General features: G+C 39.0%; 2 protein-coding genes across 4 annotated transcripts in view; one reads left to right on the top strand and one right to left on the bottom strand.

The window, feature by feature from the left end:
• RBM48 (RNA binding motif protein 48) overlaps nucleotides 1-25,481 on the bottom strand; it is a 241,495-nt gene that overhangs the window by 96,023 nt on the left and 119,991 nt on the right. The window lies entirely within an intron of this gene.
• The window catches only part of CDK6 (cyclin dependent kinase 6), a 136,442-nt gene that overhangs the window by 23,094 nt on the left and 87,867 nt on the right, over nucleotides 1-25,481 (top strand). For all 3 annotated transcript variants that reach the window (XM_066317291.1, XM_066317308.1, XM_066317299.1), the window contains exon 3: nucleotides 8,929-9,064. In XM_066317291.1, coding sequence (XP_066173388.1) covers nucleotides 8,929-9,064 — 136 coding nt within the window. The remainder of the gene's footprint in view (nucleotides 1-8,928; nucleotides 9,065-25,481) is intronic.

Below are 25,481 nucleotides of genomic sequence, written 5' to 3'. Positions count from 1 at the left end.
CCAAGCAGATAAGGCAGATAAAGCTTTAGGTGATACATATAAAATCACCTAGGTGTTTTGCATGCTGCAAATTGAGTGCAGCATAAGTTCTTTGGTAGTTCAGGGCTAGTGGATCATCCAAGGTCAAGATCTATGACAGGTTTACTCCACACATTGGTACTCTGACTTCAAAAATGCATTCTTCTGCTAACAGGTCTAAAGGAATTTTATACAATACTACTCAAAAGCTTCTGTTGTCATGGCAAGTGACCATAGCAATAAACAGACTGGTAGAAGTTTGCACCCTGTATCCCAGTGATGTTGGTTTCATTCTCTTACCAAGGATTTCCTTTTTATAATGTAATTTAGAGAGACAAGCGCTTTCTGTTTAAGAAATGATACATAATAATATACCCAAATGGAAACAAATGGGCATGAGAGTGAACCATGCACTGTTTTACTGTGGTTTACTTCTTTGTCTGCTGATTGCTTTCTGTTTAATGCATGGATATATAGCTTGTTATATTAAAAGGTCTGTAGATTCTCTTAGTAATGGAATTCCCTGAATACATTAGAACAACACAATTCAAATAATTTAAAATAACTAATTTTATTTTCATATTAACATGTCTTCTAACTAGCATATATGCTGCTTATTTACTTTGTGCATCTTTAGGATTGTCCACTTTAGCTAATTTAGCCTTTTGGGTTTTTTTAAGGCTTTTTTTTTTTCTTCTGTTTTGTGCTCTTTTGCTTTAGCAATGGAATTCATTATATTGTTAAACTGGAAGTCTTCCCCTTCTAAAAGTCATCTCTTGATGCTTCTTTGAGGAAGACAAACTCTTTGGTCCCAACTCTACCTATGAAACATAGAAATGTATTTTCTTACAAGGTTTTAATGTGTCAGTGTCCCACAAATTATTATAACAATACTTGATGCCAGTAACAAAACCACAGCAAAATATTTTGCATCTGCCACTTTATCTCCTTTCCTCTTCGCCATCACCATCGCAGCTTTGGACTCCTTTCAAGTGCTGCCAATACTGGTCCATACTGGGAAGTGGTGGCAACATCATCAGCACTCAGGTGTATCTGCAGCCTTTAGCAAGGCCCCTTACCTTGGTTTTTCAGTGTCATACACCTAAGCCCTTCAGGATTACTCTTAGTCAGGCTGCTTCTTTTCAGGTTGCTTGTATTCCTGAGGGCTTAGCCTACCCTGGGTGGTTAATTAAGGCTCAAACAGCGCATGAGTTTTCAGTGCATCCACCATCATCCAGAATAACTGTGGCTGTAGAGTAACCTGGAGGTCTTTCAGGAACAGCAGCCCCTGGATTGATAAGCATCAAAACAGAGGCCCTCTTCTGTCACCTTCTACAGTAGCTGCGTTGTTATTCTTAGGTTCTCCCATGAATCTATAAGAAGCAGGAGTTTGTACTCAAATTTGCATTGGAATTATATACTTTAAAAAAGCTGAATTAAAGACCTCGGGAACTGCTGTGATATTGCAAGCATTTATGGAGTGTACATATAAGACTGTACAGAGTATCAAATAGTACATTTGACTTTTTTCAATGAATATTTTTTATATAAAGAGTTAATATTTCCTTTGTTATTTTTCATAAGTTGGCATCATAAATCTCATGTGTAGATAGATTAGATTATTAAACCACTAGAGGATGAATGATAATTTATGCTGTTGTAAAGTATAAATTTTGGAGATGAGTTGTTTTTACTTAAACCTAGAAGAGAGATGTTCATCTTAGGTTTAGATCCTGTAGGTCTGGCACAAGCATGAATTCAAAATGAAAACTGAAATGTGGAGTCTGTAACAAGCCATTTGTGATCTACAGTAAGGACTGGATTTTGTTGCATTCCATCTTGCACTGTGTACAGCTGGAAGTCCAAAACAACATCTGGGCCCCTTTCATTTAAATTAAATAAAATCAATACTCGGCCATAAGTTTTACTTACATATTGAGCAAATTAGGGAATCTAGAAAGGAATACAGCTGTTCCCTGAGGAAGGTATAATAAAAAAAATCTAAAAAACTTAACAACAGATGCTAAAACACTGCCAGAGAATGGGAGCATCTTTAATATGTACTCTGAACTGGAAGCTTACAGCAGCTTACTGGAAGCTCACAGCACTGTATGCATGCAGTGTGCATGACTTTGAAAGGCAGTGTACATTTGCTTGTTGAAGGATCACATGAGAGCTCTATGAATAGGTCAGACAGCTATTGCTGATCCTAAACAATCTGTCAACGACTGTCTTCATAACAGGCCATGTTATTTTTCTGATTTGGGGGTGACTTGGCGTGTCCCTCGCCTGTCCTCCGACAGTGTTTGGTATGGCAGCACAGGCATGCATTTAGGCACCACCCAGCAGGTATTTTCCCTCTGTAATGTCAAGGGCTCGGTGTGTGACCAGTTTGGATAAAATCAATTGTAGTGAGATTGTTCATGGACCTGGTGAGGAATTAAGTGTTTTAAACACTGGTGAACTGTAGGATAGGTCCTGAAGAGAAGTTCTGCAAGGCAGGATATCATTTGAATTACGGAGTCTTACGAGATCCTTTTCTGGTTCTTGTCTGTTAATCTCCCTCTGCGAAGAAGGTGAAAGAGAAATGATGGTGTGAGCACAAAAATAAATAGCATGCTGCTATAAACAAAGAAAGGTGCAGAGGACATCTTGTCAGACCTATTTTTCTTTGAAGTAAAACCCTTTAACAACTGTGTCTTTTAGTGGCTTGAGTGGCACGCTGAGAAAATGAGTCTTTTCATCTTTTGGGCGCAAATCTTGGTTTCTGCTGAAAATGAAAACTAGGTTTGGTGGTTTCATCAGAGCAGACATTTGTCTGCATCACAAAACCATTCAGTCTGGCACCAGAGCTCCTCACTGCTTGAGTGGGGCCCGGCACAGGAGAGCAGGGGTGTAGCAGGTCAGGGCTGCAGTCGGGACTGAGCGTTGAACGCTTGCCCAGTCAGCCCACTCTGTCGGACTTTAGCCAGTGCTATTTACTTCGCTTTCAAGAGCATCTATTTCTCCCTGTCACTTTCTCTGTCTCTCTTCCTCACGCACACTTAAAGAACAGAAACTTCTTTTATACAGCTAAGCATTTTAAATAATTTTTCCAAGTCAGAAAGGGAGAGAGACTGGAAAAAATTACAGCACAAAGCTCAGCTTGCAGATGAACGATTGCCTTGTCATCCTAATGTCCCCCTTCCTTCCCTTAAACCTCACTGGTGAGTGGGCTGTAAGCAACAATATTGGCTGGGCTCTGCTAGAGTAGGCTCCAGAACAGGACTGTCTGCTGCCTGTCTTTCTTTGTACAGTTGCTTCTCCATGGTAGCTCTTTCTGCCCTGTGCACCAGAGAGATAAAGAGTGAGTGACTTCAGAGTTGAAAACATCTATCGACAGAACATCTGCCTGTCCTAGATGAACTAATTTCTTTTATCTGATCATAAGTTCTGCCTTTATTGCTGCTTGCCTGAGAGAGATTTCTCCTGGAGACAAAAGGTGATCCTTCCGCTCTTTCCTGGAAGGGTAGCAAAGCAGGAGAAATGTACACAAACTCCACAAACCAGCAGAAAGTAGAGAATAAGGATTAAAGACATAAAGTTGCCATGAACACTGTAGACATACCCAAGCTTATGTTATTTAATCGAGTTTGGCTCTGGGCATCTGACTGTTGCTGGATGGAGCTGACTGGGATCGGTGGCTGTGCTGCAGGCAGTGCTGTGCCCTCATGCTGGATTTTTCCAGTACCGAGGTGGTTCTGTTGAGCGCAGTCAAAGTCTGTGTTATGTTGCAGTCTGCTGTGGAGGCATACCTTAAGCACTGATACACGCTGGAGCAGCTGCAGCTGGAGTTACAGTTATGTTGTGGAGCTCTTGAAGGCCCCATGTGCCTCTGAAAATGGAATTTAGTTCTTGCATTACTGTGTGATTCTGTGAATGTTATCCAGGGAAAAATGCAGTTTAAATACTTTGAATTTAGTGGCTTGTTCATCTGTGTGTGCGCTTTTTTCACATCTGAAAGTGTTTTACCTTTGAGCAAGAAAATTTTACATCTGAAATACCAGCTTTCAGAGGCATGGAGAAGTGAGTGATTGCTGATTAAACTGAGACAAAACAGTATGTCCTGAACAGAGGGAAAGAGCTGTCATATGTTTCAGAGTGAGAAGCTCTATTTCCTGTTTTGCTACATGGGACTTGGTTCTCCTAATGCACGTGTTCCACTCCAGTTGCCCAGCTATTGTCTTCTTCATCTGAAAGATGATGCCTTTGTTCCAATACACTGGGTATTTGTGATTCAAAGTAGGGACTGGTTTCTGCTGGCAGTCTTTTTTGGCATCAAAATCAAGAAAGGAAAAGGTAGCTAATATTAAAAGGGGTAAACCTGGGTTTTTTTTCAAGGAGTACCTAGTTTATAAAGTTTTGGTGTGAATGAAGAGCTTGCTGCTGAGTGACTTCCTGATGAGAACACAAGAGTCTAAGGCTGCTGCTGAAATTTGGAGTAAAAGGATGACCAACTGTTGTTCTTCAATACTTCTGGGTATGAGAGGCAAAAATTTTCTGTGCTTGTGAACTTCCAGGATCAACCTGAGCCAAAGGCAGGAAAAGCAGAAGTTGTTCAGATCCTCTTCCCATTATGTGAGGTCAGTAAACCTCAGTCATGGCCTATGACAGTCTTGGTATCCAGTCTTGTGGTGTTTACATATACACTGTCAATATACAAGGTCTGTGCTGGTTTTCTGTCATGCAGATAAATACCTTTCAGAATACTCTTTTCATCTGTGTTTTTGCTCGGACTTGTGAAATTTTAAAACTGTTATTATTATGCCATTATTTACCTAACCACAGTTTTCTAAAGCGTTTCTCATACATGTAAATCAAAGGCTCTCTAATGCGTAAGCTAGGAAGTAACTCTTTCCAGGAAGAGTTTTGCTGTTCCAAATAAAATTTAAGTAAATCCATGTTATTAGAAATCTTTAGGAGGCAAGGACTGGTTTTGTTCAGTGCTGTGACTGACCATACAGGGATACATATGTGTTGATGTTGGATTAGTCCTACTGCAGTAAAAATAACGGTAAACCCTTGGACGCATTAGTGGCAAGTATCTAATTATTGGTCTTCCTTTTGACTATGATCCAGTTAATTTTCCAGATGTATCTACTCATCTGTTTGACAATAGCCAAAAGAAATTACGTCCTGCGTTTTTTTTCAGGTCTTACAATCAGATCTGTCTTTCAGTGTTTCTTGCAGGTGGCTTAGGCTGATGGACCTGACCTCCATTGCTGTTATCTCGGTTTGCTCAGGAAAAGATGTTTCTGCTACTTGAAGGCAGGAAACTTCATAGCAATTCTCAGAGCATCTTAAAAGCAAATCTGGTATTATTTAGGGGCTTTCTGGGATCAGTTACAATCTACCACTCAGTAGATGCAATAGTTTTCAAAGTAATGTCTTTCCTTTAAAAGCGTTAGGCATTCATATTGTAAAATGAAGGAGAACTGAGGTTGCATTTGTCAGATTTTGTGTTGTAAGAAGCTATGGAAACTTCAAGGTCTATCGTTTGGTTTTCTGTGTGCAAAAAAATGCCAGAGTATTTTTGTAGGAAGGCGGGTATTCGGTTGGATTAGAGGAAGATCCACTAGGCACTAAACACATAATACAGAGACAGAGATTTGTAACTGATAAGCTTGTGCTTTAGTACAATTAACTAGGAAAAAAGTCTTGATTAAAACCCAGGTTCTCCATTAGTGTTCTTCAATAGTGTTCCAGTTCAGATCGAGACATTGGGTGGTGTATGACTCCCGGCCAAACATCTTGTTAAATACTTGCAGGATTTCCCATAGCGGATCTTACTTTAATCAAATCATTCAAACATTTCTTTTGTAAGTACAATAGAAGGGCAGGGCTTGTGTTTACAAAGTATCCAGTATGGAAATCCTGTATTAATTGTGGTAGGTTTACTTCACTTAAGACAGTGTCCACATAATAACTCTTTAAATAAGAGGCCTTTTGCTGTTGCCTATTCCAGAGAGGCAATCACGGGCAGTGTTAACTCGTCGCATACAGAAAATCATGAGGAAATTACTTCAGAGATGTGCAATGTAGGCAGCAGAGATGTTCCTAATTAACAAAGACAATTTTATGGGTGATAGTCTCACAGTGAATGTAAAAGAGTGTAATTTATAAAAAGTAGTTTTATCCTTGTAGAAACTACTGAATAAACAGGCTATGTCTTTCTCAATCTATCTCTAGAATGATTAGCAGGAGCAGTGCCAGATGGTTTTTTATAATATCATGGATTCATATAACCTGTGATTTAAATGATTATCTTTCTAAGGTTGCAGCTGTATTTTCTGTGAGTAAACACAATGTGCTTCTACCCAGCCCAGTGCACAATCTGGAGCTTTTATGATTAACAGTAAAACATCTGGAGTTTCACATAAAGACTATGTAAAAAGGAAAGATAATATTAGTACTCAGTGATAATATTATTACGCAGTAAAAGGTAACCAGAATTTTGCTTCTCTGAGTTCCTTATTTTGCTGTGCCAGAAAATGCCAGAACCAAAATAACTCATGTACAGAAGAATTAACAGAAAGTCAACATTTTCCTCCACAGTGAGTTGGGAGTTATATGTTGCTTCTAAGTTTAACACAGTGATTTTTTTTTTCCTTTTTTTCTTGAATAATAACTCTGCTATAGTTGAAAATATGTTTTTTGCCGGTGTATTTAATACCTGGCAAAAGGGGTGTTCTAGAATACTTTAGGTGAATGTAGGTCAACACAAAGGAATCATACAGTTGGAAATATTTTCCAGTGTTTATGTTCAGATGTTGAGACCTGTCTGGCTCCTCTCTATTTGCATGTGTTGGGCTTGTAGGCAGTCCAGCTACATTCCACGTTGATATATATATAAAAATATATTGCAGATTATTAACCTCCAGCCACATACCAGCGAATTTCACCTTTCAGGAAGGTTTGTGACCTTTCACAAAGCTTATTTACCATGCACAGGACGTGTACACCCCGTTGAAAGAATCTTAGAGAACAGTGTTTGTTGTTACGAGAAATGTGCCAAAACATTTTTCTCTTACAGTCACTGTGTTACCGTAATAATTAATGTTTGTTTGTTCAGATGATGATTACAGATTAAGTACAGATTAATCTTCAAGTATAGGTAGGGTGACGGTCTTTCCGTATTCTGGAACTCTGGTTCCTAATTTATTACTCACTGAAAAGTTTCCTTAACCTAAAATGAATGTGCATGTATACGTTTTCAAAATATGGTGACTAATAAACAATTTTTCAGTGTCAGACCAAAGATTATTTAAGAAATGCTGTCAAATAGAGAGCACAGCCTTACCATGGTAAATGTCAAGTGAAAAATACTGCTCTCTTAAACCCAAATTACATTCTTCCCAGGTGGTTATGCCAATTCTAGTGTTTCTGTTGTGAAATACATTGAGATTTGAGGTAAGTAAAATGTGAGTGCAAGATCTCATGTACATGTTGTCCTTGTCTGTTTGTCAGATGTCCTCTGGGAAAAGCAGGGACTACCAAGGCTTTGTGTGTGATCAGTTGTCTTCAGATCCTGCGTATAAAGCCTTTCGTCCTTGAACAAACAACAAAAATATTACTTGAAAACATTACCAGAAATCCTGCACTACTTAATTCTAATAAAGTAATTCTAAGGAAGAGGATGAAAGATAAAAGCAATACAGCGGCATCACTGATAAGATGTTGGAAAAAATAAGCCATAGTATCAACACCAGTTTGGTCTGTTACCACGAGAGATTCTTCAGTTTAACTGTCTTAGACCTTTTTCTCAGTAACTCCATTAATTTTTTAAATCTGCTCTCACCTGGTTAAAGTAGTGATTCATTTTTCTGCCTCACCTCAGAGAGAAATGCGATCTGATCTTGGAATATAAAATTAAATTAATAAGCATATGAGTAAGGTATGTGAGCAGGGAAGAAATGTCCCTCTGGCTGTTTAGATGGTTTCCTATTAGGATTTTGTAGAAGTGGGACTTGAGGGAGGATAGTGAAATCTCTGGTATGAATATAGGTGGGAAGCTAAGAAAGCATAGAACGATGGGCAGATGTTTTTGAAAAAGGTAAAAAACGTTGGTTAAAGCTGGCATGGTGGGTGGAGAGGATGAGAGAAATCCTACTTAAAAAGAGAAAACAATAGAAAATAGAGTAATCAGATAGGAATGTGGTATTATGAAGAGCTTTGTAAATTAGTTTGGTGTTGTGCAACAAGGTAAAATGATAAAGAAGTTTCAGTAAAAGAATGACCAAAAGTGATGAAAGAAGTAGTGACACCTCGTGCACAAAGTGTTTTTCCAAAATTTATGCTGACTCTGAAGGTATTTCTTGCGTCCAGAACTTTGCAAGAGGAATCAGTGAAAAAATTCTGTTTCTGGTGAATGAGATCTAATTATAAAGCTGTGTAATGGTATACGTGGGAAATAATGTGGAAAGAAAATGAAGGTGCATGCTAACACACTGTGTATTTTTTTTTTTTCAAAAATATTTCCTGCTGCTTTTTTTTTTTTTTTTTTTTTTTTTTTGTAATGACTATAAGTACTGGAGCCTAGAATGTGGATAAATACCATGTAATTTTCTGTATTAATTCAGGTTGTTGTGTCAAAAAAAAATTCTCTCCATGTAATTATTTTACATTCAATAGCTGATGAGTTCTTAATAATTAATCCTATTTTGGAACTCACAAGTGAAGGACTGAGATGGTAATTTTGATGTGTCAACTGTTATCTGATGAATCAAGACCTCAAAGATGGGTCTGCCTTTGGAAGACTCTTTTCCATTCTATATAGAATTTTAAGAAATTTAAATAGACATGCTTGAGATGCAAAGTACATCTGTACTGATTCCTATATAGTTACCTCTTCTGTTCTTTTCCTTTTCTCAGATTGTTTGATGTGTGCACCGTGTCACGAACAGACAGAGAGACCAAGTTGACATTAGTGTTTGAACATGTGGATCAAGACTTGACTACTTACTTGGATAAAGTTCCAGAGCCTGGAGTGCCTACTGAAACTATAAAGGTATTAAAGGAGAAAGATTTTAGGAGATAATATTTCAGAGATAAATCAGAGAGACAAACTGTGTTCTAATCCATAGGATTTTGTTGCATCAAAATTGAGTAGTGCCCAGTTTCGGACATGAGCTGCAGCACAAAGTAACAGCTATAATCTTTTTGTGAAAATGCTGCACTTGTGGTTTTATTTCTCTTTCAGAGTTCTAAATTTACTGAATCACAACTGTTGTACTAAATATAGCATTCCAGCACAGGAAGGACAGGGACCTATTGAAGCAAGTCCAAAGCAGGGTCACCAAGTTTATTAGAGGGGTGGAGTGCTTATCTTACCAGGAAAGGCTCAGAGAATTGGGATTGTTCAGCCTGGGAAAGAGAAGGCTTAGAGGGGACCTAATTGCAGCCTTCCAGTACCTGAAGGGAGCCTACAAGAAAGATGGAGAGAGACTATTTACAGGAGCATGTAGTGACAGGAAAAGGGGGAGTGGTTTAAAACTGAAAGAGTATGTTTAGATTAGGTATTAGAAAAGAATTCTTTACTGTGATGGTGGTAATGTACTGAACAGGTTGTCCAGAGAAGTCATGGCTGCTCTGCTCCTGGAAGTGTTCAAGGCCGGTTTGGGTCGAGCTCTGAGCTACCTGGTCTACTGAAAGTTGTCCCTGTGCATGGCAAAGGGATTTACCTGGTCTAGTGAGAGGTGTCCCTATGCATGGCAGAGGGATTTTTAAGATGTTTTCCAGTACCAGTAATGCCATTTTATGATTCTATGATTCTGTTAAGTCATTAAGAATGACCTTTGCTTCCTGCTGCAGGCAGATGGTTCTGTTATTGTTTAGGTAGAGACTACTTGAACCTTCCCTTAAAGGTGAAGTGCTGGATATTGTTAAAATGGATAAAATAAATCCTGTGCTCCTTATCCCTTTTCCTTTTATTTCCCCAAGAGACTACTTTTGTTTTATGTTCTTCTTGCCAGGAGAGTTTGTGTACATTCTGAGAAAAAGAAATGTTCATTGTGGACCTGTGGTGTGCTGTGCAGAGAGTGGGCTGAAGGATGGGGAGAGTCATGACATGACCAGTAGTTAGAGAAGCTGGGAAGGCTCTCAGTGACTGTGAGGACAATAATGAAGCTTTATTATGCTATCTCATATTCTGCATCTGTCAGGGAGGACCCTACTTAGGATAGGATGTGCATGCATTATTGTTAATAAAAAGCATATACCAACTCCTCTGCTTTTCTGGGAATTTCACAGCTAAGTGCCACGTTGAAGATCGTAGGTTGAAGTGTTTGACAAAAAGTTTATACCTGGGGAGAGAAGCAGAGGGATTGACGCTGCTACATTTTGACTATGTCTGTTTAACATTTCTTTTGATTTTCTTCATTGTTGTGAGGAGAAATAATTTATGCTTTCATAGATCCATTATCTTTCACTTGTATAAGTACTTTCTGGAAGTGTGTTGTATTGTCTTATTCTGGCTAAAGTCCCCAGGGAGGAAAAGAAAACATGAAAACTATTAATAATTTAGTTGTTTTAATAACTTTTTTAATAGCTTCAAACTTAGGAGGTGTTTGATCTTTCAGTATAAAACCAGAACTAAAGCAGATAAAGATTTATTCACTGGTGTAAAAGTCACATGTATAGTACCAGTACACGTATGTACCAGTCAGTTCCAGCAACCAGGTTTTTAACCAATCGTAGTAGATAAAATAAAATTTTTGAAAATTTGATACAGCTTTGATTCAGTCAGAAGAAGACTGGAACGTACTTATTATATTGTAGTACTATTTTATTATAATGCTTTTAAGGTTCTGTTTTCCTCCTAGGACTTTGAAGCTACTGATGTGAACTGTGTTACAACTTAACTAACATTGTGAAAATACGATGCCAGGCGACTGGCATATTATCTAACAATATATTGAAATTGATAGGAACTGAAAGACTAAGCCTCTGAAATCTCAGTTTAAAATATATTTTGAGTTACGTTTTATTTAAAGGAAATACAAGATGTGACCTAAAGTATTTGTGATTTCCAAAAATTCTATTCTGAAATTGCACTATGTCAAATATATGTTTGAATTATACATTTCATGGAGATTACATACTGATGAAGGAAAACACTGTGCTTACATTTGAAAAGCACTATATACGTGGTTTACTAGTTAACTCAGTTGCTGTATATGATAGTTTGGCACAATAAAGTAGAAAAGCCACACAGAAACAAAGAGGAGCAATTTTGGTCTTTTATGTAGAGTGCAAGCTCCACTGCAACCAGTGAAATTAGTGGCTGTAAAATTCAGCTTGTGGTACATAATCTCTTTTTAAATGGGTGAGGAAAAATGTAAAATTGGTGTTTAATTGCTCATCGCTGTTGATTTCAACATTTTCACAGTAGCTGATGTGTTTTTTCTTGGATCCTGTTTGGCGCAGGAAAAGAGAGAGATTCGGTCAACTTAAGTTGCACCCTGTTGCTTCATGTTGGTGTCAAAACACCCAGTTTTATAGAGGTACTTTTGCTGATAGTCAGGGCTGATCATATGAGGAAGGGTCACAGGGCTTATTTTTAGTATGTTTCAATACCTTTGTAATTTTACAAACTTTATGGATATTCCTGAGAGAAATTGAAGGAAAATATACTTCTCCAGGCTGCAGGGAAATACTGCAGTTTTGTAGCAGCTGAGCATTTAATCCAGAGCGCATACATCGTTAAATGACTAATCTGACTTTTTATAGTTTGGCTTTTGAGGTTAATGTCATTTGTACTTGATTTATTTTCCAGAATTGCAGACAATTTGTGTAGAGTATTTCCCCTCCACCAGCGCAGTACAAAACAACTGCCAGTATTGTAAGACCATCTGTCAAAGTTCTGCTTGTGTCAGCAGCACAGAAGTGGCAAATGAGCCAAGCACTGGGTAGCTTGAAGTTGAAGGATCTAATATACCTCTTTGGCACCGTGGTGTGCAGTGGACCTTGAATGACATAAAATTACTATGAGAGAAAGCATCAGCCCCAAAAGATCTTTTCTGTGTGAATTGACTACCATCATTACATAACATTTAGGAAAGGGAGGCTCAGCTGGTTGGGGCATGCTGGGGTTTTTGGTTACCAGCTGTCAAGAAATAAAAGTGACACTGGTACCATTTTAAGAACTTCCTTTATTTTTGCAGGCAGTTGTCAGACTGTAGGAGAGTGAACCATATTGGTCATTTAAACACAACTAGAGCTTTTGTACTAATGCTGCTCAGCAGTGCCTTTCTTACACCTAAGGCCCTGCACTAGGAGTCACCCCAGAGGGTGTTCTAGGAACATACAGATTGGTGTCCATAACATGATAGAAAGAGGTAGTTTTCCTGTGAGACATTTCCTATTGGTGGGAATACACACCCAGGATGTAGAGCAGACATGCTCACTTCCCCTTTCTGTAACCAGGGGTGTGAATACTCTCATCCATTTCTGTGTCTCTGGCCTCTGAGTTCTAGGTTATTCTGGACAGAGGAGTTCTAAATCTTTTCTGCTGAAGCCCTTCCATTATTATTTAATGGGGTCTACTTTGAGCTAGAGGGATGGTGAACGCTACTCCAAGTGCTTGTGGACATAGTGTTCACTTTTGAAAGAGAACTATATTCAGCCTTCAGTCTACTTAATAGGCCTATGTAACTGCTGGTATATAGTCACACTCACACTTGCTCTCTTCCTCTGTCAGACCTGATTAATATATGTTCCGTATGGCATGAATCAGAATCAGCAATGACATCTTCCTTCTTTCCTCTCTACCCATCGTCTCCTCCCTTCTTTTCTTCCTGGGATACTCTGTGACTTCAGGGCAGTTTATGTGGAAATGGAAGGTATGAGTTCAGTTTCCTTTGGACACAGCTGTTAGTCATGCACAGGTCTTTGGTAACATTAATGGTCTTAACAGTTGAGCCTCTGAGAGACTTGGCTCATTAGGAACTTTTGTTAGTTGACATAAGGGTAGTGGAAATGGGGATGACACCTCTGCCACAGAAAGATGATTTCCTTTTAAATAGTTCACAGATGACAAAAGCATTTTAATGTCTTAGCCTTTGGGACTGGAGCATGTTTAAGCTGCGTGGTCACATTTTGTGCTGATGCTTGTGAGACAGGCATGATTTTATTTGCTCCTAAGTAATTTTGATATGGATATGGTTGTTATAACACTGACTACATTTTTCATGTGAAAATCATGCATATGCAACCAAGATGGTGTTTATTGATTTAAGATACTGCAACTTATTTAATAGTACTTAGCTTTAAATTAATCTCTGTGTGTGATGGCTTAGCATAAAAAGCTGTACATTACGTGGCTACAGAATGGTGCTTTGCTGTTTCTTCCAGTCACCTTGTGCTGCTGAACCAAATTGTCTGTAAAAGTGAGAGGGGACAACAAACTGTTACTGAGGTTCTTTAATTTTAGTAATGGATAAAGTTAACTTTGTGAGGTAATGTCATTATAGGTAGACTTGTGGCTTCTTGCAATAGTTTTCTTACGGAAATTTAGAGTTCAGGCTACATGTGCTAAGTTGGCTGTGCGTGTTTCAATTTGACAGCACAGGAGGGGACAGAACAAAGTTTTACAGTAGAGCAGGTGCATATGTTACCTATCATGGAATGTTGCAAAAGCTGGGAATGTCCTTCTACCCAGGTCTGCGATTCCTGAATCCTCATGGTATTCCCTCCAGCCTTGAGCAGGGCAGCCAAATCACAGAATGAGCAGGGTTCAGTGTATATGCTTTTCTCTGTTGTGTCCTGGTTCCTCACCCAAGTGAATGGCTTCTGTGGATATTTTTTGGATATGTACTTCTTTGCATAGAAAGCCAATATACCCGTCTGATTCAGGTATATACAGATTGTGGTATTTACATGCTTAAAATTTAGAAAGCACAGCAGTGAGCCTAATTTCCTGTTGTGGCCTTGTCAGATGGTAGCCCATAAATTGAATTTTTAAATATTAGCCTCAGTCATGGAGTACATGTTATTGTTGCATCCCTGTGCATGTCCTTAGTTTATATTACCTGCTCTTAAACCAGGCAGACTGTTCACATCTTTGCGGGACACTTAGAAAATTAATATGAAGATGCTGTTTCTCAGAAAGCAGACCAGTGTTCACTGTTGTTAGGTGACTCAGCCATGTGCTGTGGTTGTACCTACCGAGTTGATCACGTATGAGATGTGAAGCAGATGTCACACAATCATGCAGTTCTGAAAATAAAGCAGGACATTCCAGGAAAACAGATTCACCGGTACTGAGAGTCTTAAGAGTGTGGCTGCATTGAACAACATCAAAGTTAAAAGTCGCTGTAAAAAAGAACCTGCTTGAAGTAATAAGAAGGATACTAGCAGAAGAGCTGTTATTATTGTTTTCCTTTCAGTACATAAAAGGTAAAGAAAGAAGCAAAACTTAGTGAGGAGTTTGGAGTGTACAGATAACAGATCAGATCCCCGATTGATACTAACAAGTGTAAATCCATTTGCTTCAGTGAAATGGTGCCTGTTTACAGCTGCTAAGAATTTAATTTTTGTGGATTATTTTGCAACAAATTTTGTTCTGAATCTGTATTACAAATTAAAGAAGATTCGCCAGTAAAAATTAATTAAAAACAAAAGGGCTGCACTGATATATCATTGTGGGATAAATCTTATTTTTTGCTTTTCTCCGTTATCCTGCTTTTAGGGGGTGGAGTTCTGCATGAAAAGGTAGCAGGAAAGAGAGTAGGTGCACAGGATCTTAAGGAAATAGACATTAAAAAATGGATATTCTCTAGAGTGGTCATTCCTCTGTGGTAGGTGGTGTAATTTCTTTCCCATGCTCTGCTGCATTTGGAGGCACAGCCACATCTCCTCTGGCTGGTACAAACTGACCAAGGGGTTAGGAGGAGTCATGATTCTGTGAATAAAGGGACTGCAGCTCACAGGGTGTTAAGCAATATAGTCTGGTATCTGTGCAGTTACTTCTGCAGCTTGGGTCTTTTTACTGTTAGTGTACAGCCACTGATTTTAATTATGGTGGCATTAAATATCTCCCAATTCCTACCATTTCCAAATGCAAACCTTTTCAGTCTGATGGTAATGTATATTTGTTTCTTGCAGTGCTGTAGCCTAGGACTGCTCAGACCTCCATTGCTTGCAAACTGAGAGCTCATAAAAATGTGAGGCACTCCAATAATTTTAAATCACTCTGTCCTGACTAGAGTGATTTAAAATCATTGAAGCGCTTCACATTTTTTCAGTTGTTCCAGTTTGGAAAGCAGTCAAGCAACACTGGAGCATAATGCATGAAAGCAACCTGCCTGAAATAATAATTTTAGTCTTTCAAAACAATGACACTGAATTAGAAATGTCACTTTGAAATGATGTCTATCCAGGGTTCTGTAAATAGACATCTCAACCTACTTTTCTTTTGTATTCCCTACTCTCAAGGCAACATTGCAGTCCATTAGGGCCCTAAGGGACACTTCCTTTTTGAAGTCAGAAGGAAGCTATTGTTTTCAGTAGATGAAGGGCCAGAAATCATCTTTATTCAGAAAGTCAGAGGAAATTAAGAAACTGAAGAGATTCTGAATTGTGGGCAGGGAAGGAGATTAAACCTTGGTAGAATGGATTTATGATCAAGTCATTGCAAAATTGCAGTATTACAAACACTGGAAGTGAAGTGTTGCTATCAGCTCATTTCATTTCTGTTTGTTCAGCAGAGCTGGACATGAATGGGCTGCATAAAAAAGTTTGAGTCCTACTGCTCTGCATTCCCTTAAGATGCTCTCACTTTATTAATGACTTTGTTTTTTTGCTACTGGAACATCAGTGGTACCAACTGCTATGTGCAGTGCTTTGATGACACTGAAAGAAAGGGAATCAAGCACGTGGTAGGAATAATTGTCGACCAGGTACAGAAGTGGGACTGAGCTGCCAGGCAGAGACAGTGCCACGCTGTTCTGCATCTAGCCAATGACAGTTCCTCTAAGTGGAGAGTATTTTTGAGATGCTTTCCTTTGTCTCATGGTGGTGGTGCATAGGCTCAACTTGGTTTGCAAGCACATCCTGCCTCAGTGATCAGCAGAAGTGTCACTCATGTTTCCAGTGTCTTTCTCTTCGTCTAACACGATATGCCACATTTAAAGCAACTAAGAGAAAGCTGTTGCAGCTGATGGTTCACGTAAAGCAGTGGCAGAAAAATAGACTGAAATGTTTGGAATTACCCATGTTTTGAATCTGTTTACAAGCCATATGCTACTTTTAACAAGTAATTTGAAGGTTGGACTCCAGCATATGTGAGTTAAGGAGAAGATGTTCAAAGAGCCATTCTTGATTTTTGCAGGGGCAGAGAAGAATCACTTTTTGAACAGCAGTTTCTGCCCTGGAAGGAAATCAGTCCCCTATGCAGTACACCCACAGAGTTGTACTTCATCCCAAAACAAACACACAGAGATGGGGAAGGGTAGACAGTAGCACAAATTGTGATAAGGTAGATACTTGGGAAAAACTAGGCAACATTTTTTTTTCTTACTGAATTCAGGATTCTAAGGGTTGAATTCAACTGATCTGGGACAAGAAGCATTGGAGCAGAGTACATACACCATCACAGTCAACCCAAGTTACTGCAGCTCAGATTCTTTGAACTAGAATATTTACAAAGTGTCTATATTTACTCACAGCAATTATAGAACCATAGTTTAAAACAATTCAAAAGTTGGCCACAGACAACTCATAGCTAATAAAAGATAATATAGTAGTCAAGTAAGTTATTTTTCCATAAAACTGTTTTCTCTATTCCACCCCAAGAGAAATTTAATACTTTTGGACAAGCTGTGTGCACTGGTTTTATGCCAGTGAATAGGCAGGTTATTGCATCCCACAGTAAAAATTAATTTGAAGTGTGTTACTTAAGTGGCATACTGATTTAATCAAGATATGTTTTGTTTGTTTCTTTTGCTCCATAGCAAATGTATTTAGCTTATGCCAGAAAACAAATTTCCATAGTAATGGGCAGAGATGGAATTTTTTTACATGTTTTCATATGTAGAATGTAAAGTCAACTTAAAGAATTTTCTATTATTAATGAATATATAGGCACATAAACATAAATATATATATGAATGTTTATTGTAAAAGTCCTCTAACATAGCTGCAGAAAAAGAATACTGCTATTTGAGTGAGAGAAAGGGAAGCTATGATCATCACACTGCTGTCTCCAGAGTTCGTTTTCTCAAAATAGGTGTGGCCCAGAAAAGGCCAGAACTGGCAACGCAGATGCTTAAAGAGTGCCCAGATGCATGAGGGGTAACACCAGGTCTCCTGCTGTGCCTAGAGAGTGGATTGGTGTATACTGTCTTTACATATATACACACGAAAGCACACTACACATACGTGTACACACATGTACATGTGTGTGTGTGTGTGCATATATGTATGTATATGTGTAAATGGATATATATGTACGTGTGTGTGTATGTACAGGCGTGTATGTGCTAATCCCCAGAGTCCATCACTCAAACTCATCACTCAAGCCAGCTGAGCTGTTACATTCATTGGGAAGGAATAAAACGAGACCCAGCTGAAGCTGTGCCTCTCCCTTCTATTCGGTGTGTCAGATGAGAGACACATGGAGAGCCCCCGTCCCACCCGCCCCTGTGGATGCCAGAGCAGACACGGTCCCTCCCTGCTTCCTGTCCTCAGGCATCAGGCATGAAACTGCAGAGAAGCACCAGCCAGGGGCATCAGCCAGCTACACTCAGCTGCTAGAGCAACCAAAGCCAAAACCTCTTGACATTCAAAGCTGCTTTCAGTGATTTCAACTCCATATTCTCTGCCTGTGCAGTTCCTGTTTTTTGATCCTTTTTCTCTTTCCGTCCTTCTCTTTCACCTTTTCACTTCGCTTTCGCTTCATATTTACACAGTAAAGTACTCTTCTATTCTTTCCCTTCCTCATGAACTTTTCTCTCCATCGCTTTTCTTTCTGTTTTGCCTGTGTCCTGACTCTACTCACGTAAAAATGTAGCATCATGGAACCGTCTATCTCCACCTGGGGTCTGTCTTGTCCGTTTTATTTGTGAGTTTTTAATGGAAGAGGCTGTGTAAAAAGCCTTGAGTTCGGTACCCACCATAATAGGTCCTCCTTTTTGACTGGTCTTTACACAATACCATGTTAAACATGACTCATGATAGATCCTACAACAGCATTATTTGTGTGAAACAGTGCTCCTCCATTGCATTGCTCTTTCCCCATCACAGCCACTTCACACATTTACACAACTGCTTCCTTTATATATATATCCTTTATATATCAGCTCTGTAATCAGTGTATGGTTCATGTTACAGGTTTCTCAGGTTTCAAGCTGAAATAAAATGAGCTTCCTTCCATTTTGAGAATATCCTTTTTAAGAAGTCCAAACAAAAGACACACATTGTTTGTAAATTTGCAAGCAGCTGCCAGAAGACAGAAAATTCAGAATGGAAACATGAGTGAAATAACAGAAATACCATTTGTTGTTTGTTCTTGGTGCAACAGCAAGGGAAAATATTTAGAGATTCAAATGATTAATTTATTTGTCGTTTTAATAAATCAGATGTGGTTTTGTAGCATTTGCCAATGTCAGTATTCCAGAGCACAAATCCTTCACAGAAGGTCAAATCCTATGGTGTAACTGTATGATTCTGGGGGTTCCTCTAGAAGTGAGTGTGGGGCAATGCTGTTAGCAGCATTGGGCAAGCAGCCTTTCATTCATTTTACTGCAAACCCTGAATAGTTTGCCATTAAGAAAAAGCCAGTTACAAAGGTTCAGGCTCCTGCATCATATCTGTCCTTCATTTTTGGACTGGAAACCTTATCCAAAGACTTACAGACATCACTATTTTAGGTTCCTTTTACTTCTCCTTTACTGTTACAGCTATACAGTACTAACACATCTGTACACATAAAACATTTAAACTCAAGCTGGAATATATACTTGCACTTTCTGGTTCAACTTCAATCCCAAAGGAAAAAACACCAAAGGCGGCAGAAGCTCTGGTTCAGCAAAGCTCTTCAGCTTCTGCTTAATTTTATGTCAATGGATTGCTCCAGTTTTAAAAAATGACGTTGAAATTAGAGGATCTAACAGAGGAGAATCAGTTGTTATCCTGTGCTACTGACCTGACGAATTCTAAGGTTAGAACAAAGAAGAATTGAAACAATTGTTTCCTTAGTCTCAGATTAGTCATAAAACATGTGTTTAGCTTGTGTTTAAATGCTTTGTCAGAGCAAAGAAGTAGTCTTCCCTCAAAACTTATGTGTAAGCAGTGTCTGTGTATTTGGAACCAGACTCCTGACGATTCACAAAAATATGTCATAGCTGATCATCATGGTAAATTGACTCAGTAATGGCAAAGGGCTCCAAGGATCACAAGGTTTGGTGGACTGTTTTGTTTATATCTGTTTTTCATTAATATCATAGCTGTTGTGGCCACAGAATATCCTATTTGCCTTCTTTGAAAATAATGACCCTTGAGAATACCCATTTCCAAGAAGAAGCTGTATTTTACCATTGTGACCAATTCAATAAATGACATTGCATTCTGTCTTTATTAATGTTGAGCAGTGTCTTATACCTTAAAGGGCTCTTTGAAATTAGTGGCTTAATTGTGAATAAAGCTACTGGTCAACAGTTTTCACTGTTGCTAAATATGCAACTTCACAAATAACACCGTAAAAATTATAAGTATTCTAAAATGTCCCACTTCTTTTGTCTATACAATAGGAAGCATTGAACTGTAACTTAAAGATACCAAAAATAATTAAGGAGACATATTAACCATCACTTAAGAGTGCTTAATTTCCAAGTCAATAAACTCCGCTGCTGAGTTTTTGTCTTTTGTTTTAGGCTGTGATAGTTCTGTTGCATAACTACAATTAGGAAACTTCAGAACACTCCAAAATGTTACAGTATTCTGTGGATGGAAATGCAGGGTTGTTTTTCATTTAGTTTTACAACAGGGAAGGAGCATTGGAATGGCAGCATGTTACCATTTTTTTAAACATCCAGTTTATGATTCATTCTAAAATATTCGTTGATTTGGAATTAACTTCAGATATTCCTGTTCTGACTAGCAGGGTAAATATTTTAGCAAGGACTTTCTGGAGAGAAGTTTTGACAGTAACATACTCCTCCCTTAGTGTTACAAAGGACATACTTGCTATCCAAACCCAGAGTTGGCATTTTCATGGAAATGGTTCCAAAAGAATACGTAGAACATTACAAATGTGAAATGCAATTAGCGAAAGAGTATACAGATGTCTTTCACGCATTTACATAAAAATGTCTAAATTGAATTCTGAAAATGTCAACAGAGATCTCTGAGCCATATGCTTATTATTACAATAGTATGTTGTGTATAGCTGTCATTCAGTGAGAAACAACACAGACCAAAAGGGAAAATATATAAAAACATTAAGTTAGAGGAGAGACCATGTTACAAAGCATTTTGTATTTTTGCCTTGCTTAGAAGACTCCACTTTTCCTTGCTTTTTGTTTGCTCACATAATTCCTACTGATGTCTAAAACACTTATTGAAGACATAGGAAAAGGAGAATAGAGGCCAAGCTGCGTGGGCTATAGCAACCAAAACTGCAGAGAGATGCATGCTTCACAGAGAGTTTAATATGAAAATAAACCACAGTTTCTTTGCTTGGTTTCTGGAGCAAAAAGTCGCAAAACAAGCAGAAAACTCTTGGTTCTTGATGAACTGGTTAGTTTTGCTTCCTTACGTCATCTACTTTGAGTGTTTCAAACACTTAACTTCTGATTCAATTAAAGAATTTAGACCTAGCTTGACTTAGGTTTATCTCTGTCAAGCTAGGGCCTTGGAAAATATTTCAGAAGTAGTTTTAGCCTTATGTTTGCATTTTGTTCTTTTGCAAATGTGGTAGAGGTAACCTTGATTTGCTAATTAGTGGAGTCACGCTTTATTGTGACAGAAAACTAAGAACAGTCCTTCAGTGAAAATAACAAAGACCTACCCCATAGTGATTGATGAGAACGTTGTACAAGTGAAATGAGCTGGAAAGTCATCATCTTGTCTTTTCCTTTGCCACAGGAAAAGCATAACAGAGAGATTTCTTTTCTTCTGGTCCTGATAAGGAATCTAACGAAGCATAAGGAGAGGTTACAGAGCATGGAAATGTGTCACACCCAGCTGCTCACTAGCTTGCAAAGCTGCAGTAAATAATACAGTTGCTATTTAATAAACAAAAGAAAACAGAAGTCCTTTGATAGTGATCCCTAGCCTCTCTCATTTGCCCTTCTGATGATACAGTTTGTTTCTACTTAATTGACTGTAGTTTTGGAATAACATCGAATTTGATATTGGATTGTATGATTTGTAATTTTTTTGTTGTTGTTGGTAGGGAAGATAAAAGACTTAGGTTTCTGGGACCTGATTCAGCAAAGTATGGACATAGGTGGTCCAGGTTGTCTGGATCATTGCTACTTTTTTTTCTCATAGGTTCTCCATGAATGCTTAAAGTAAAGACACACAGGAATACATATAGTTTCCAAATTGCATAATTAACGGCATCCTTTTCTGCTTGTAGCAGGTTACCCTTTTGAGAAGCATTTGCCACAAGCTGCATTTCTCACATGCATCCTTCATGACACTTCACTTTCAAAAGACATGTCTTCATGGAAGCAGTTTGTTCCATTGATTGGCTCTTTTTGCACACTAACTTCTAACATACGAGTGGCTTTTTATTAAAAATGTCTTAGCGTTTGTTTTGTTTAATGTTTGAGGAGGTGAAGGGAGGAAATATCCTCTGCCTGTGAAACTTCAGAGGCCATCTTCTCCCCTCTCAAGAAGACTGTCAGCTCTCACGTTGCACCTTTGCTCTCACTCCCAAAGCAGAGCTGATTCTTGTCTATTGTGTTAACATTAGGAAATAAGTGGGCTCATCGCTCATTGTGTCACTGTAAGTTGAGATACCTACTTTTTTTAGAATCAGTCAAGTGTTCAAAAGAAAACAAGGCAAGGTTTACACTAATGTGTGCTAATGTAAATCCATGTCATTTTGCTCAGAACTGGAGGTGCTGTGGCACATGTCACTTTGGAGAGACTCAGCAGATGTGTGGGACCATCTCCCACCGCTGTGGCCACAGCAGACATCACAGTCACATCACCGCCTGCTGCAGTTTGTTGTATCTGAAATCCAGAGATGGGCTCTGAGGAATGCTGGTAGCTGGCATCTTCCAGTGGCCTACCTTGCCTGGTTATTTCCTGGGCTGTGGGAGGCAGCAGCCCAAAGAGATGGAGTAGGGTCACAGGCCCTGGGAATGAGTGTGAAGTGGAGCAGGGTGCAGTGCAGGCATGACAAGAGGGGTCAGAAATGGGAATGGGGAGGGAAGGGGCAACAGGACTCATGAAGGGAGGAAAGAGAGACATAAAGGAAAAAGTAAGAAATAAGAAGATAAAGGAGAAAGTGATTAGACCATGTAAGTGCAGTAGATGGGTAGCCATTCCCCTAGTCTGGTGCTAACAGCAAACTTCTCATTCTTTCAGTGAAAACAGGTCTTTGTGTATATGCTCTATTCCTCTTGCAAAATGTCTTCTCTTTGCCTTGTCTATAGGATGAAGTGCTTGCCTGTTCCCTTTATAAAGCTGTTAGTTCAGGAGCCATTGTTTTTTTAATTCAAGTTAATGGAATTGCAAATTAATTGCTGCTGTAAACATGGAGAGCAACTCGTTCTGCTGAGTGCTTCCAAAAATTATTATCTTGTTTCCTGCTTTTAATTTAGGTATAGTAAGGCACTCATCTTGAAGACTATTTTGAGAGCTCAAACAATGTTATAGCAGCATTGCAAACCTATATGTAAAACTCCTAGATAGGAGATCGTGGACAAACTGATTCCAGTAGGCAAGCCCTCTCAGGTTTTTTTAAGCCTATTTTTCCCCATGAATTGTATAAAAATAAAATCTTTCCTCTTCTATATATGTTTGATTTTCTTTAAGCTTGTTAAGCCTTTATAACTGAAAGCAAAATCTAGTTCGTTGGAGTATTTAACAAACATTAACTAGTTAATCTTTGCAATGCTCATGAATTAGTTAACCATTATCCCTGAATTTATAATACGGGGCAAGAGAGGCAGCAAAGCTAAATGTGCTCCTGTTACTAGAGCTGGGGTAGTAATAGACCCCAGTGTTAAGCCATTTTACAGCACTTAGGAGCATCATGATTCTTCTACTGTGCTGAGTATACTACAAGAAAAAAAAAATACAATATTTAAGTGACTTTTTAAAAGTACACAGTTGAGCTGTATTTATTATGTATTCCCTGGAGAGATTAGGAAGGCATTGTCTTCATACTTTCCTCTGCGTTCACATCTTTTATAAAAGCTGTTAACTATTTGTTAAAGGAGAATCCAACTTTAGAGAATAGTAGTATTTTGATGCCTGGTGTCATGCTGACATTTTTGTTTCAGTGAAGGTTGGTTACATCTCTCTGAAGGTGCTGTTGGTTCCAGTGACGGTGGGAGGAAAATGGGAATAATTAAAAAGCACTGGGAACAGCTTAGGTCTTTCAATATTGGTGGGTAAAGTCCCAGTAATTCATTGGGCTTCACTGTGCCTAATATGAGGCCATCTTCTTCCTCAGCATGCAAGTGCCGTTCATGACTATGCTGAATTCCTCAAAGTTTCTACAATGGGAGCCCTTGAAATTAGGTCCAAACTCTTCAGTAACCTCAGTTTCTAATCCGAGAAAATGACTCTGCTGTCCAGCCACCTCCTTTTACAGTGCCTTGTGCCCTGATATAGCTGTATAAGCCATAAATATATTTCCATATATATCAGGGGATTGATCAGGCCTGTGTTATAATAAGTTTAAATAAGTTTTTCATCAAACAAAAGTTGCTGGAATGAGTTTACAACTGTGAAGGAGCCCTAGGAATTAAGTGCCCACGTCTTGCTGATTTAAAAAGATAGTTGTGTTCCCAATCTCTAGGATCCTATTGGCTGCTTTTCTCCTCAGGTTTTAAAAAAAGTGTAGCTTGTTTTCTTGTTGCCATCAGGTGTTTCATAAGAGCCTAAGCACTTTGCAGTGGGTACTATTTTAAAAAAGCAACTGAAGAGAGAAATCGAAGGAACAATCTTGAGCCTTTTGTGTCTAGCCAAGAATCTGACAGTTTTCAAAAAAGTCTGTGCTGAAAGGTACAAAGCTGCTTTGAGTGTATGAGATCTGATCATCCAAATCCCTTGGGATGCTTCTAAAGGCTCATCCTTTGTTGTTATTTATCACCATATAAACAAATCAGTATAGACACTGCAGAGAGATTCAATGAGACTTTCTGTAGAAATGTCAGTAATGTTGCCAGGGTGTTGATGGACCATTAGGAAGAATAATCTGTCATAAATCTCTATATATTTACATAATTTGAGTGCTCCTTTGGACCAGAATCCTTGTGGTCTGAGCTGGTTGCACATGATTTTGAGCACATCAAGATGTTAGCCTTTGTTCTGAGGTTAGTCCTTCTTACACTTAGGTGACAAGATGGGCCAGTCATCTTCAAGGGCCTTCTGCATTATTTCTGCTGTTACCTTAAGGTAACAGTCCCTAAGATAAATTTACAGATTTACTCTTCTAAGGTGCTTTACCACCTAAGTCCGAAGCTGCTTGTAAAGCATTTTTCTTGATGTATGTGTACAGTGTTTCAGCTTTCTAATCACTGACCAGCTGGCTTGTTAGTGAATAGAGCTTGTGGGCCCCTTGCCACGTTTCATGTGAGGTCTTGGCTGGGTGGCCAAGCAGGCAGCCTGCAGCCAGTGTCAAAGCAATTCAAGAGGTATTGGCACAGCAGTGTCCCCATTAATTTCTGCTTGTCACATGCTGTCATGCAAGTTACACCAGAGAGGAAATGACCGTTAGAAAAAGAGTACGCTTGTGGCGCTTGCTCCCCTCCAGACGTTATCCCTGAGGTAAAACAAGTGGATACAATTAGCTGCTGTCCACAGACAGCTGCAGGCAAGGAGAAGCCGAGATCTGGGCCCCACAGCAACATGTCCTTCCTGTGAGCAAGGAGTGTCGTTTGTCAGCATATGCCGTGTTTTAACCCTTCCTGGAGTTTAAGGAGATTAGGAAGAGCTGTTATGGCCAATGGCATCAGGAGGGTGCTGGTAAAGAGCTGTAGTGCTGCTGGAGCAGCATTCTTCCTAGAGAAGAGGGTTGGTTTGTTGATACCTTTCCTCGTAAGGACTGGTTTGAGAGGCACAGGAGGACAATCAGCTCATCAGTGATTGATAATATACTGTAGTTTGTAGATTGTGGCGGGGAGTGAGGCAGTGATTTCTGTGCACTCCTCCCCAGAGCATACTGAAGTAGTTGAAGGGTGTCACAGCCAGCTTTGTGGATTTCTGGAGTGGACTGATTTCTCTGATTACATCAGGAGAGCTTC

This window comes from Sylvia atricapilla, chromosome 1 (genome assembly GCF_009819655.1).
Source record: "Sylvia atricapilla isolate bSylAtr1 chromosome 1, bSylAtr1.pri, whole genome shotgun sequence".
Classification (NCBI taxonomy): Eukaryota; Metazoa; Chordata; class Aves; order Passeriformes; family Sylviidae; genus Sylvia; species Sylvia atricapilla.
Note: the sequence above shows the minus strand (reverse complement) of the source record. Positions and strands in the feature narration are given on the sequence as shown.